Source organism: Physella acuta, unplaced genomic scaffold (genome assembly GCF_028476545.2).
Source record: "Physella acuta isolate Inbredline_101_S28 unplaced genomic scaffold, ASM2847654v3 ptg000185l, whole genome shotgun sequence".
Lineage (NCBI taxonomy): Eukaryota > Metazoa > Mollusca > Gastropoda > Physidae > Physella > Physella acuta.
Window position 1 is genome coordinate 22501 of NW_026731704.1, and position 15107 is coordinate 37607.

General features: G+C 37.6%; 1 protein-coding gene across 1 annotated transcript in view; it reads left to right on the plus strand.

The window, feature by feature from the left end:
- LOC131936687 (uncharacterized) overlaps positions 1-13889 on the plus strand; it is a 27488-nt gene extending 13599 nt beyond the window's left edge. The window contains exons 3-5 of the mRNA XM_059293739.1: positions 201-370; positions 11756-11855; positions 13318-13889. Coding sequence (XP_059149722.1) covers positions 201-370; positions 11756-11855; positions 13318-13557 — 510 coding nt within the window. The 3' untranslated portion in view covers positions 13558-13889. The remainder of the gene's footprint in view (positions 1-200; positions 371-11755; positions 11856-13317) is intronic.
- Positions 13890-15107: the final 1218 nt, after the last annotated feature.

Sequence of the window (15107 nt, forward strand, 5' to 3'; positions counted from 1 at the left end):
TTCTATCTGAATCCTATCCTTGAAACGTTTGATTAAATAGTCGAACAAAACCATTACAGACAGTAAACACAAGAATTATACAATTTGTGATAAATCAACAAAGAAAGTAGCAAAAGCTTTATTAAAAGAAAATTAACAGCGTTTTATAAAAAAATAATAATTTGCAATGTTGTGACCCATTTTTTTTTTGTGTGGACTAGGACAGAGACGTTATATGGGTCAGCAAAGTTCCAGACGATCTCAGGCGCTATCCTGCCGTGGCGTGCCCTGATTGGCCGGCAAACGGGGCGTGGCCGGAGGTTTTCAACATGGGCGTGGTCATGGCGAAACCAGGGGCGGAGTTTTTGAAACATTTTCTAAGAACTTTCAGGTGAGTGACTTCAGCAGTGTACTATGCACATGCGAGTGACGTCATTAAGGTACTAAGTTCAGGGGACTGACGCCCTCATGATACTAAATACAGGTGAGTGACTAAGTTTAGGTAAGTGACGTCATTAAGGTGCTAAAATATGTGCGTGACGTCAAGAGTGTTTTAAGCACTGATGGGTCATGACGGGACTATCTATTAGGGAAAATTTTCAGACTGACGGCCTGTAATATGTGCAAAAGAAAGATAGGGGGGGGGGACCCTTATCTAGATATTGAAAGTAGCAATACTTGACCCTAACTCCAAAATAATATGACATTTAAAAAAAATATTTAAAAATCCAGCTATATGTAGAAAAGTTACCTTCCTATATGTACCAGTGCATTACGCGTTCGAAGAATAAATCATTTCTCTGTGTTACTTTTGTTGACGCTCTGTCAACTTCGCTTTCACTGACTCGTAAAAAGATACTCCCCAAAGTCACGATAACTGGAAAATAACTCCAGCCTTTTGGGTTAGTAATCACAAGCTCTACCACTTAACCACGTCATCCCATTACTACACAACTCTTGGATTGCATATCTGACAAACAATGTTTGTCTAATGACTGCGGATTCTGGACGATTTGGGTGGGTTCCGTACGTATAAATTACTAGGGGATTGATAAAGGAAACAGCTGACTGTGGATTCTAAACGATTTGGGTTCCGCACGTATAAATTACTAGGGGATTGATAAAGGTAAATGTTGACTGTGGATTCTAAACGATTTGGGTGGGTTCCGTACGTATAAATTACTAGGGGATTGATAAAGGTAAATGTTGACTGTGGATTCTAAACGATTTGGGTGGGTTCCGTACGTATAAATTACTAGGGGATTGATAAAGGTAAATGTTGACTGTGGATTCTAAACGATTTGGGTTCCGCACGTATAAATTACTAGGGGATTGATAAAGGTAAATGTTGACTGTGGATTCTAAACGATTTGGGTGGGTTCCGTACGTATAAATTACTAGGGGATTGATAAAGGTAAATGTTGACTGTGGATTCTAAACGATTTGGATTCCGCACGTATAAATTACTAGGGGATTGATAAAGGTAAATGTTGACTGTGGATTCTAAACGATTTGGGTTCCGCACGTATAAATTACTAGGGGATTGATAAAGGTAAATGTTGACTGTGGATTCTAAACGATTTGGGTTCCGCACGTATAAATTACTAGGGGATTGATAAAGGAAACAGCTGACTGTGGATTCTAAACGATTTGGGTTCCGCACGTATAAATTACTAGGGGATTGATAAAGGAAACAGCTGACTGTGGATTCTAAACGATTTGGGTTCCGCACGTATAAATTACTAGGGGATTGATAAAGGTAAATGTTGACTGTGGATTCTAAACGATTTGGGTGGGTTCCGTACGTATAAATTACTAGGGAATTGATAAAGGAAACAGCTGACTGTGGATTCTAAACGATTTGGGTTCCGCACGTATAAATTACTAGGGGATTGATAAAGGAAACAGCTGACTGTGGATTATGAACGATTTGGGTTAATTTCACCGCATATGGTCAGCACATAAACACTTCTGAAGGGATTGATATTGGAAATTGCGGAGTGATATTGCGACTATGAAGAAACTCCAACATAGATTTGTAAAAGTCCAAAACATACAGCACATTTGGTTTAAAACAGGGGTCTCCAAACTTTTCAGTCCGAGGGCCGCATTAACTATTAAATTTCAGTTCGGGGGCCAGTTTCTTCCAGGCATGACTTTGATTTTTCTGGGCAAAGTTCTTCAGCCATCACCAACAAACGTTTTTTTTTCCGTGCACAAAAAGATCTCCGCGGGCCGGATGAGAGGACATCGCGGGCCGCATCCGGCCCTCGGGCCGTAGTTTGGTGACCCCTGGTTTAAAGTATAGAATGTTGTCAAACGTTAGTCAATGAATAGGGCTATGGTAGTTTAATTAGTTGGCTATACTCCATTTTTCTCTCTCTTTTATGAAAGGCGGAAGAGGGGGGGGGGGGCGGGTGAGGGGCGAGTGGATTGCAATGGGTGTTGTGGTGCGTTTGCAATAAACAATTCTTTTTAATTGAATTATAGAAAAAAATCATAACACTTTTAAATAACATATGACATATCTAAACCAAATGAAAACCAAACAAACGAAAGCCAGATATATGAAATCAAAACATGAAAAACAAAAAAATATGAAAAAGAAACATTAAAAATAAACAGATGAAAACTTAACATGTGAAAATCAAGCGTATGAAAATCAAAATCAAACAAGAAAACTAGAAATGAAAAGTAAACATGACAACGAAACAAGTGAAACTTAAACTTATAAGAGCGCGCCTTAACATATGTGCAGTAAAAATATGTTTAGATTTTATAAATTTGAATTTCATTTGCTTCATTTTCATGTTTTATTTTATGTCTAGTTTATTTATTTTAATTTTTATATGCCTAAAAACTACTATGAAAAAAATAACTTTAAAATGATGCAACCTGCATCCACGAATTGTATTTATTATGTTGTCAGAAACAAATACTAACATTGAAATTAATTTAAACAAAAACTCTTTAACAGTAATACCACACCTATAAAGTGTATCGTAGTTCATGGTCCACTTAACAACAAATCTTGGAGGCCGTTCGTCCGGGGATTTCTATGCAATGAAATCACTGATGCGTGAAGAATAGTATCAATGGGCTTCTACATTTAAAAAAAAATCGGCTAAATATTACCTGTTGCCTTGACATATCCCCACCCACCCACCCCGTCCCCTAATTCACGTAAAAATAGTACTATAGAATTCATACCTTCCCAAAAAAAAACGCGCTGAAAGGAATAATTATTGATACCATTGACTAACGATATAGAAAAAAAGCGGACAGGTTTAGCCTAAAAAACAACGTTGTTTTCTAACTTAACCAAGGACCTGTTTCATTCACGTACGATCGTTTCTGGTGACCTTCAAATAATTTGAACCAAGTAAATATGTTATTTTTTCCAAACGAAATTATTTTCATAGATAATACACATCTTGCTTTCATGATTTGACCAAACTTAACTGGAATAGGCCCCTACAAACGAAACATTGCATTGAGGTAATTGAGCAGGTGGTGTTAGATCTAAAGTCCTATTTAAGTCGCGCAGCTGCAGTTCTTTTATATGCGCGTAGTTCCTTTGTAAAATACAAATAACCTAACACTGAATCGACTATTCGGGTCGCCTCAAAAGTAGGACTAAAAATCTATAAAAATAAAAAAAACAGAGGTCATTAGAATAAAAAACAACCACAAAACAAGCTTATATAGCTACAGGGAGAAACCAATATAAGAGAGAGAAACAACTTTACATATCTTGAAAATGTTATCAACTCGGAAATGGGGGGCAGAAGAGGACATAAAAAGCCGTATCAACAAGGCCAGATGTGCCTAAAACTCAGTACGCCCGATATAGACTTGCAAAGCCTTGCCATTTCAGATCAAGATAAGAATCTTGAAAAAAATTCACATAAAAAGTTAAGGCAGTATTGCTTTATGGCCCTAAGATATGGAGGGCTACTAATTCAAACACAGACAGGCTACAGTCGTTCACAAATAAATATCCAGGATAAATCTTTAACATAGATGGTCGGATAAAATTTTCTTACAATACCTTTGGCGAATCACAAAGCAGCAGCCGGTTGATAGGGATGTAAAAGATCACTGATAGGGATGGATCAGGCAAGCCTTTTAACGTTTGACTGGAACCCCCTGGGGTAGAAAAAAATAGACCGACCTAAGCAATTCTAGAGAAAGACTGTGGAAAGAGAAGCAAAGTACGATGAGTGTACGTGGGCTCAACTTAAGACAGCTGCCCCCAAAACATAAGTGCTGATGCACTTTTTTCTCCAGGGGAGGGGGAAATTGATATTTTCGGAGGGGGGGGGGGGGGGGGGGGGGAGGGCGGACTAAATTTTCCGAGGGGGGGGGGGGGGGAGTGGGTGAGGGTTGGACACTTGTAAATTATATTATATATTTCTATATTAATTCCATTTCTTTCGGGGAAGGGGTGGTAGACTTTCTTCAAGGAACAAACTGCCCCAAACAGAGTCCGTCGGAGATGTATAGTTGCAGCTCTTTGTTTTGTCTTGGGCTTCAAAGGAATACGTTAATCACTTGTCAAATTTACATAGTACCGCTTTCATAAGAGACGTAGGGAACACACGAGTTTGGTAATTAGATTTGCCTGTACAGATAATCTTTCATCGATCTTCTAAAAAAGCCTACTTTGTAATAAAATGTACTTAAAACGATGCCGAAAAAATAAAAATATTATGCTTTTTTTTTAAATAGCATGACCGAGTAATGACGTTGTTTTTTTTTTAAATTTTGAGTGATAAAATGAAAAAAAAAATGTTTTAGTGTTTTCATAAATCGTTTAGTTACAAAAAATATTAAAAACAACAAAAACATCCAAACTTTAGTAAAGTCCGACAAAAATCTCACAAAGACAGTTTTATATCCACGTTGTTATTTATAACACCGCACACGATATTAAAAATAGATAATGAACCTTTTGAAACTATTTTCGTTGTTGCTCATTACCAAAAACACGTACTTACTGAAACACGGTGATATTTTTGTTAGCTTGTTGAAATAATGATACTTACCTTATTATTTAAATCATGAGAGCTGAAATATTTTTTTTTACGAGTTCGCTTAAAATGTGTAGCATAGTCTTGTAAAAACAGCTTAATTTAAAATACAATCAAACACAAAGGAGAACATACACGCTCACTAGCACACAAATAAAAACAAAAACAAAACAACAACAAAAATATCAAATAAAATAGCTAATTACTCTAAATGTAATGATATACATTTTGAAAACTAGTATGTTAATGTTTTGTTTAGCAGTCAAGCGCTCTACTGCACGGTCGCGCCGTCTCCAAAATAGTGAAGTAAAACCCTGTTCTTGCTCGTAGCACCTAAGAAATAATTTTACATTGTACAATTAGTTAAAAAAAAAGCGAACACAAATATTGAATGCATCATTTTAAATTAAACAAATACATTTGCATCTTTTAAAATTCAATCCATAAATTAACTTTAAAAATAATAGGAAGAAAATGCCGCTTAATTGTTTATTCCATTGCATTTGTAAAATAAAAATTAAAATTAAAAAAAAATAAAAAAGTAAGGAGTTTATTTTGTCTAAAAAAATGGGGCTGATACCTATCCCTATACATTTCACCTTATCCAATCAAATTACAGGCGCGATAAATTCCGCTTCTATTTTTTTTAGACGATCGTGAAATTGAGACCGGAACTGTTCTAGAATTATGAATAGAGTTGAAATAGGTCGCTGCGGGTTTAATCATCGATCGCGTGTTTCTTTATCGCCCTAGGTTAGGCATTGTACACGAGTTAAGCCCCTTTCACCTATTGGGCTGACAAAGTTCCTTTCCAGGTTTTGCACCGTGACGTTTCTGAGTCCTAATTGAATACAAATGGTTGGAAGTCGATTGGTTGGATTTAACGTCTGTATGACGTACCTGACTTTTTTCATTTGACGATTTTTGTATAAACCACTTTCATACAATGGACGAATCCATAGAGAAAGGGGAGGGGTGCTCAGGTGATATTAGATATGGGATATTTTTAAGCTAAAGTTAAAGTTAAATGAAAAATGATGCTAGTTTAAGGGCTTAATTTAATTTTGGGGTTAGTTTTATTTAATTTTAATTAAGATTAATTGAAAGAAATGTAAATGAGCATATTAATGTAATTTCTGATAACTTAACAGCCCCTGTCGGGGTCGTCCATAAATGACGTCACACTCTCAGGCGGGATGGGGAGGGGGTCCGTAATTTTGTAACGGTGTGTGACGAGGGGGAGGGGGTGGGGGTTTAGATGGTGCAACGTCACACTTTTGCATTATAAAAAAGTAATGTTATAAAACGAATTTTAGACGTTATTTAGCGTTTTAGAAAACTGTTTTAATAAATTGCAATAGGAATTGATTAAAATACTCTATTTTGACAGAGTTCAGAAAAGATTTTGGAAAAATATCTATGTTTGAAGAAAAATTCAACTGCAAGTTTGAGGGAAGGGGGTTTTAGGCTGAGGTGTGACGTCATTTTAGGGGGGGGGGGGGTTGACTTTTTGTGACGATGTATGACGTAGGTGAGTGGAGGAGGTAAAAATCGTAAAAAAAAAGCGTGTCGTCATTTATGGATGACCCCTGTATTCGGAGGAGTCCATGTACATATACTTCATTAAACAAATACCCGTCTATATATTCATCCATACGTGATTTTTTAATAGAAATACACCAAGCCATCACGATTTCTATTATATTCTCGCTATACATTTAAACCATCATATTTATTTTATCCCCGCCCTATATCTTACACGACGCCATTAAGACCACTTCGTGCTTTTTTTTTCTTCCTCCGTATTATCCGTAATGTTTTGAAATCGTGTGCCGTTAACTGCCAATCTAACACCACGTGTGCGATGCTTTTGATTTGCACCAAGGTTTGAACGTCAATATTTCATCGCACTTGAGTGCCCATCAAATAAAGTCTGCAAATGTTTTTTTTTTTCTTTTAAGTCCACCCACACGTAACTTCCGTTTTGCATCCGATGTTTCCTCTAAGCTGCGCGGTGGCTGTAGTTTTGAACCTGCCGCGCAGTCATTTTGTAAAGTACATATTTCCTTGTAAAACACTTTTAGAACACCGCGCATACAAAATACACGTTGCAAGCTATTTTTTTCCCCTTGGAAGTAAGATTGATTAAATCAAGTTTTTTTTCCATGCTGATAATGATTTTATAGTAAGAGTTAATCATCCTTTCGAACTTGAAAAACCATAAGACAGGTGAAGTAGAGTTTAGTAGTCGTCGACCTAAGAAATATATTTCGGTCAGAACTACGCTCAGTCATTTTTTTTAATGAAAGGCAAACTATTTTTTTTGTTAGCTGCTATGGTCAAAATTAAATATAAGTTGAATGGTAGGAGTAGAGTTAGGGTTAGTGTAAGGATACGGTTGGGATAAAAGTTGGGATAGCGATACTATTAAAGTGTGGATTCTAATTCTTGACTTAGTCGATAGGAAGATACCAATGTGTCAGGTACTTTTATTTTTATACAAATTATTAACTGAAATAAAACTAAAAAATCGGGGGTGGGATGGAAGGGTAAAGGGGGGGGGGGAGGTGGATATGGTGTTTCCGGTATTTTGTAAGTCACTCTTTAAGCCAGGGGTCGGGGTATAATTCTTTAAATGAGGTCGTAGGTGTGTGTGTGTGTGGGGGGGGGGGGGGGTGGCATCTGTTAAGTCACATTTAAAGTCAGTGGTATCGGGGTGGAGGGTCCCAATTTAAAAAAAAAATTGAGTTCACACTCAAAAGTAGGTGGTGCGTGTCCAAAACCGTTAAATCACATTTAAAATAGGGGGTGGGGTCAAGATCCGTCAATTCATATTTAAAGTCGGCCGTGAATGGGGGGGGGGGGGTAATGCCTTTAGTCGGTTGTAGGGGGACTAATGCGTCAGTGTAAATAAAAAATTCGAGGTGGGAAGGTGGAGGGCATAACTTTAATTTGAATGGTGGGGGGGGGGGGGCGTGATGGGTAGGGGTGTGGAGGTGGAAGGCAATAATTTAATTTGTATCCAAGTCGGTGATGGTAAGGGGTGGGGGTGGGTGAGGGGTGGGGGTGGGGGTGTGGAAGGCTATACTTCAATTTGTATCAACGTCGGTGATGGTTAGGGGTTGGGGGGGGGAGTGAAGGGTGGGGTGGTGGAGGGCAATACGTTAATGTTTTATCAAAGTCAGTGTTGGTGGGGGGTGGGGGTGGGGGGAGAGCTATCCGTTGACACTGTTTCACCATGTTGACTCACCATTAACGCTAGTAGCTGGCACTTTGCGGCATGGAGAGCGCACGTGTTTTCTACAGGAATGAACATGCTCCTGTTTGTTTTTAGACGTGGCAATCTGTGTAGGACTTCGTGATCGATGTTTAACTTTTGGGCGCGGGTTTCACCTCTCTGTCCCTTACACGTGGGGGGGGGGATTTACCTCTCTGTCCCTTACATGTGCGGGGGGGGGGATTTACCTCTCTGTCCCTTACATGTGGGGGGGGGATTTACCTCTCTGTCCCTTACATGTGGGGGGGGGGGTGGGGATTTACCTCTCTGTCCCTTACATGTGGGGGGGGGATTTACCTCTCTGTCCCTTACATGTGGGGGGGGGGGGTGGGGATTTACCTCTCTGTCCCTTACATGTGAGGGGCGCAGGGAATGTGTACTCTGATTACCTTTCCCTATGACTTAACTGTAGTTAATGTTGCTGTATTAGAACAGATTGTGAAGGGAAGTGCGTACAGCCACCAACGATAGTGGAAATACGCAACGTGCTTAGATTATCTACGGTCCGGTCGCTATATTTAGCTTTTATTTATAGGCATACATATTTTTAGATTTATAAAAATGGAAGTGTAACTTTTTATAATTATAAGGTTTGTTTTATTTGATATAATGTTATTATTTTTTTTTTTGCATATTGCTTAAAGAGATGAATCGATAGTTTTGCGGTTATGAAATATTGTTTTCGTTTCAGGGTTAGTGTTAGGGGCAGTGTTTCTTCCAAACTTTTTTCTCCGGGGAGCACTTGAAATTTTCGGGGGGAGAAGGGTGGTCAACATTTATCACGGGGGGGGGGGGGGGGTGGACACTAGTAAAAGTGTATATTTATTATTATTATTATTATATATTATCCCCCCCCCGAAGACATGCCTGGAAGAAACTCTGGTTAGGGGTTAGATTAAGGTTCGGGCAAGGATTAGATCTAGGGGTAGGGATAGACTAAGAAAATAATATTAAAAATTTATTTTCAGAACAAATATTAAGAATTCTAACTTAATTAATGAAATGTGTATCGTTTAGATATACATTTTATGTTTAAGCGTTTTTTTTTTGTTTTGTTTTTCCTTTAACAATTTCGTCATACTGCAATGGAGATAAGCAAGCGCTTACATTCTCCCACATCATAAGGAGGGAAATAAACAAACTGACTATTTCCTCTTCAATATATATATATATATATATATATATATATATATATATATATATATATATATATATATATATATATATATATATATATATATATATATATATATATATATATATATATATATATATATATATACGTGAGCTATCTACCTCATTGTCTAACTAATCCTCCCAACAACGCTCTGAACTAGGTACCACTAATTCAAAACGAGGGGAAAAAATCTACACGTTGAAATTCGTTTGTTTAGTTTCTTTGACGTCATGCATTAGATCCTCAATGTGACTCGCAATTTGATCACATCAGAAAAAAAAATCGCTTTAAATTTTATCAATGGGCCCATTGAAATAAAAAAAAAACCTTTCCGTTCAGCTTGAACTGAATATTAAATAAACAACACGAGCATGCTAAAACACCATTACCGAATACAAACATGCCTTACAATATTTCAATACCAACACAACTGTTGAGACAAGTTGCCATGCCAACCAAATCACAAAAGCAACGCCATGCTTCGATTTCAAAACAAATATTACCCTTTCATCAACTTGAACAGTAAAGCATGTTCCACTAGAACTAAGTCCTACTAAAGATTAATTTTCTTCGTATTACAATACTAACATTGCAGTTCAAACACTGCTCTATAGAAACACAAACCTGTAATGCATGCGTTGTGTATATTATAATGATCATACACATTCAAATATAAATGTTGTTATAGCTGTTAACTAAACGGGGATACGTCCGACTCGTAATCAAACGCAAACATAGCCTAACATTACAACATTGAATATTTGCTTTTTTTTACATTTTTAATTGGATAAAATAAACAAGATCTCAAGCATAAAACGATAAGACTAGTTCAAACATTAAATTCTATTTTTATAAACAAACATATTTTTTTCCTTTCTGCGTGTAATGTATGTGTTTAATCACGTGACTAACTAATAGTGTTGAGAAAGGAGAGAAGCTGACACCATCCCCCCCCACATAGTTTCTTCCATCTGTTGGGGGAGGGGGGGGGGAAGGGAACCATGAAAAACGTCTACCACCACCGAACGAAATGGAATTTATATATAAAAAATTTATACTTTTACCAGTGTCCGCCCCACACCCCAAGAAAATTTAGTCCGACCCCCCCCCCCCCGAAAATAACAAGTGACTGGTTTAAGGGTTGAAAGATGTGTACGTTTTTATTGGAATAATATATTTGGAAAAATATGATTTGATTTATGTGTATTCAACTATGTTAATTGCTTCCTGAATTCATGAAATTTTATTGTTAAAGGGAGACAACCTATATTTTAGTTACCAAAAGTCGTTTTTAGTTTTTAAAACAAAATGTGGAAAGGCAAATTATACATTTTTGTTTCATAAAACATTTACTTTAAAACATTATATGCAAATTAGTAAACGTTAAATATTTTTAGAAATATTCAATTTTACTACTATAATTTAATTTGAATGAAAAAATACTAGCAGTATTACAAAATATATTTATTAAAAAAAGGTAATGTTAAACAATTAAATGCTTACTAATACTTCCTAAACCGTCAAAACACTTATTTATTTTTGTTAATAAAAATCCTTCTTCCCAATCTGTGGGTCGCAACACCATACAGAAGGATGCGAAGGAAAGGGGTTGACAAAGTTATGCTCAACCAAAACATAATATTCCTTACAACCCATTTCATCACATCATATATGTGATTAATTTAACAACATCACAGGTACTACATTTCATCATATATTTAATCCACATCGTATTATAGCTTCACACCCCCCCCCCCCTCCTTGAAGAGATGCCTCAAAGAAACTGATGGGAAGGATGGCGGAATTGTTTTACTGTTACATACAGTGTTTCTTCCAGACTTTTTTCTCCGGGGGGGGGGGGGCAATTGAAAATATCGGGGGAGGGGGGCGGTAGACTTTCTTCGGGGGGGGGGGCGGACACTGTTAAAAGTATATATTTTCTATATAAATTATATAAATTTCATTTCGTTCGAGGGGGGGGGGGGGGTTAAACCCCCCCCCCCTCCCCCCTCAAAGAGATTCTTGGAAGAAACTCTGGTTACATATGGCTTTTTGCATTCGGGTATAAAGTTTTTTAAATAAACCACCCCCCCCCCTCCCCTGGAGAAAAAAGTCTGAAAGAAACACTGCCTTGTTCTAAAACTACTTCCATGTCTACTTAAGTACTACGCCCAGTCGACTCCCCTTTCAGTACCTGTGTCTACATAAAAAATTGAAATAGTATATTTTCTCTAAAAATGTTATTAGAATTCATGAACTTTTAAACAGACGTGTGTGTTTTTTTTCCAGTTACTATAGAGACGATAAGTGGGCGTTCAACGCTGTTTTCATGCCATACAAGACATACGAGCAGCATCCTGACACCTTGTATGTTGACAGGCACCTGCAGGTATGTGTTGTTTTAATGACATACAGGTAGATATAGTGCAGTGAGTATGTTGACAGGCATTTACAGGTATGTTGTGTTTAACCACATACAGGTAGATATAGTGCTTTATAGTATATTGACAGGCATCTGCAGGTATGTTATGGTTTAGTCACATACGGGTAGATATAGTGCTGTATTGACAGGCATTTACAGGTATGTTGTATTTTAGTCACATAAAGGTATATATATCTATCTATATTGCTGTATAGTATATTGACAGGCACTTGCAGGTATGTTATGGTTTAGTCGCATACGGGTAGATATAGTGCTGTATTGACAGGCATTTACAGGTATGTTGTATGTTTTAATGACATGAAGGTAGGCATAGTGAGGTATAATATATTGACAGGCACCTTTAGGTATGTGTTGTTTTAATGACATACAGGTAGATATAGTGCTGTATAGTATGTTGAAAAGCATTTGCAGGTATGTTTTGTTTTAATGACATACAGGTAGGCATAGTTAGGTATAATATGTTGACAGGCACCTTTAGGTATGTGTTGTTTTAATTACTTACAGGTAGAAAGGCTTTAAATCGTAAGCATTAAGTGCTTAATATATAACTTTTATACACAATCTGTTATATGAAAAATTTGCGACGTGAGGTTTGGTACTATAAGTATGTTGTTTAATGTATTATTATTATCTCTACACAGTATGCCACATTAACAGATATAGTTCATTACAAAGGGAGGCTACAAGTAGAAATTAAATATTTTTATTTACGGCAGTTATCTTTCATTTTATTAATTTTATTTTTTCTTATTAGAATATAATAAACTTAATATGGGTAGCAACATTTCGAAAATAACATACAGCATGCACACAAAAACACATATAAACATGCATACATTAATAAATATAGAACCAGACTGTTCCAACACGATTTCACACATTTTCCTAACAAGGCTTTAAAGTATTGGTGTCCTAAGCAGTTGTAAATTTTAAGGACATGGTGTTATACAATTTTTTTTATTTTTTTTGACATGATTTCCAGGAAAATGTAGAACAGAATCGTGTATAAAGCTCGTAAATTGGAGTTAGAACAGTTTGGTTATGAAGAAGCGTTAAGAAAATATCATATTTTTGGATACCTAATCACCAGAGTTTCTTCAAGGCATCTCTTCGGGGGATATTCAGCCCCAGTAGCGTAGCAAGAGTAGGGCGGGTGAACGGCCGCCCCGGGCGCTGACCGTAGAGGGCGCCAAACGGGGTAGAAACATTAAATAAACTGCTAGTTTTACCAGTGTCCGCCCCCGGAAAAATTTAGTCCGCCCTCACTTCACAAAATATCAAGTGCCCCTCCCCCCCCCCCCCAACCTTCCCGGAGAAAAAAGTCTGAAAGAAACACTGTTTATGAGTAAATTTTTATCATCGATCACCTGTTTTCTAATTCCTGTGTCCACGTTTCTCTCCTCTACAGGTAATTTGCTTCGAGGGCGTGTGCCACCCCACCTGGCACCCCAACTACATCCGGGGTATTTACGACCAGAGACCGGTGGAGCCGTTTGACTGGAGGGACGCCCGGGCTTTCCACTTCACTGTCCCCAAACCCCCGGAGTCGCTGTCGTCGCCGGAGAAAATCAAAAACGGGAAAGATGTTTTTGCCGAGATGGGACTGATGATATTGGAGAAGGGTGGCAGGCTGGATTTGTTGTCATGACGTCAAAGCGCGCGAGGATGACGTGTTGTGGCGACGTCAGAGCACCGTAAGACATGCTGTGATGGCGTCAGAGAACGGGAGTTGCATGTGTTGTGATGACGTCAGAGCACAAGTGTTGGACGTGGTGTGATGACGTCACAGAACGGGAGTTGGACGTGTTGTGATGACGTCAGAGCACAAGTGTTGGACGTGTTGTGATGACGTCAGAGCACAAGTGTTGGACGTGTTGTGATGATCTCTGAGTACGGAAGCAGGCAGGCAGACTGATGACGTCAGAGAAAAAAGGAGTTTGTTGTGATGACGTCAGAGAAAAAAGGAGTTTGTTGTGATGACGTCAGAGAAAAAAGGAGTTTGTTGTGATGACGTCAGAAGAGCCGGGCGATTGTGATGACGACAGAGCACAGAGAGTTGACCGGCTGTGATGAAATCAAAACACAATAGTTGACATCTTACGATAACGTCATAGTAGGAGAGCATGACGGCTGACATGTTGTTATGACGTCATGTATACATTGAAGCCATTGATGCATAATTTATTATGTTGTTTTTTTTTAAATTATTATTATTGAAGTGCCAAAAATAAAATATTTTAAATAAATGTTGTATTGAAATAAGTTTAATTAAAAAAGGTATCACTGAAGTAAGAAATTTAAATAGGACTGCGAGGAGTAGCGGTAGAGCGCTAGAATGGTAACCCGAAAGTCTCGAGTTCGAGTCCGGGTTGAAATCAGTCCACCCAGCTCTAATGGGTACCTGACACACGCTAGGAAAAGTAAAAGCGGCTGTGCAGTGTGCTGACCACATTATGCCTTCACATGCCGAGGTCAAGAAACATATAAACTCTACTTCAACTGCTCAATGGATCTCTTATCCAAAAAGGAATCTTTATTAAAATTTTTATAGACAGCAATAATTGGTTAGACAGGTTTAATTAACATTGAAGCGAGCTTTTTAAAGTAGTGATTCTTCCAATTACGTCCACGAAGGTTTATCAAATTTTTAAGTTAAAACAAACATGATTCAATGGGCTACTACGTCGAGATTCTCTTCAGGAAAAACTTCACTTCATCCGTGTTTACATAAATGGTTTTAATGAAAAGCAAAGAAATAAAAAACAAAACAAAACCGGACACTAAGCGTGCCACATCAAAAATGTACACACTTATTAGAGTCATTAGAAAAGCGACTGTTTATATAACTAGCATCATAATCTAGTAAGTCTAGTCAGAGGGGGGGGGGGGGGGGAGGGGGGTTACACCTTGACAAAATAAACCGGGAGTGATCTCCCCTAAACTTTCTCGAATATTCTTATATAAAACAACAGGGGATGGGAACTCGGGCTATAGACATGATTTTTAATCCATTGTAAATACTTAAAGTTTTAAAAATAGAATAAAATCTCGTAGACAAAAGAATTGCACACCAAGTGAACGCCAAATAAAAAAGAGCATAATAGTGTGCAATATTATTAGTACTTTAAAAATTTACATTAGTTTTTTGAGAAATCGGAAGTAGCGTAAATTACTACTTCTGGTCAACGGAAGGTAGAG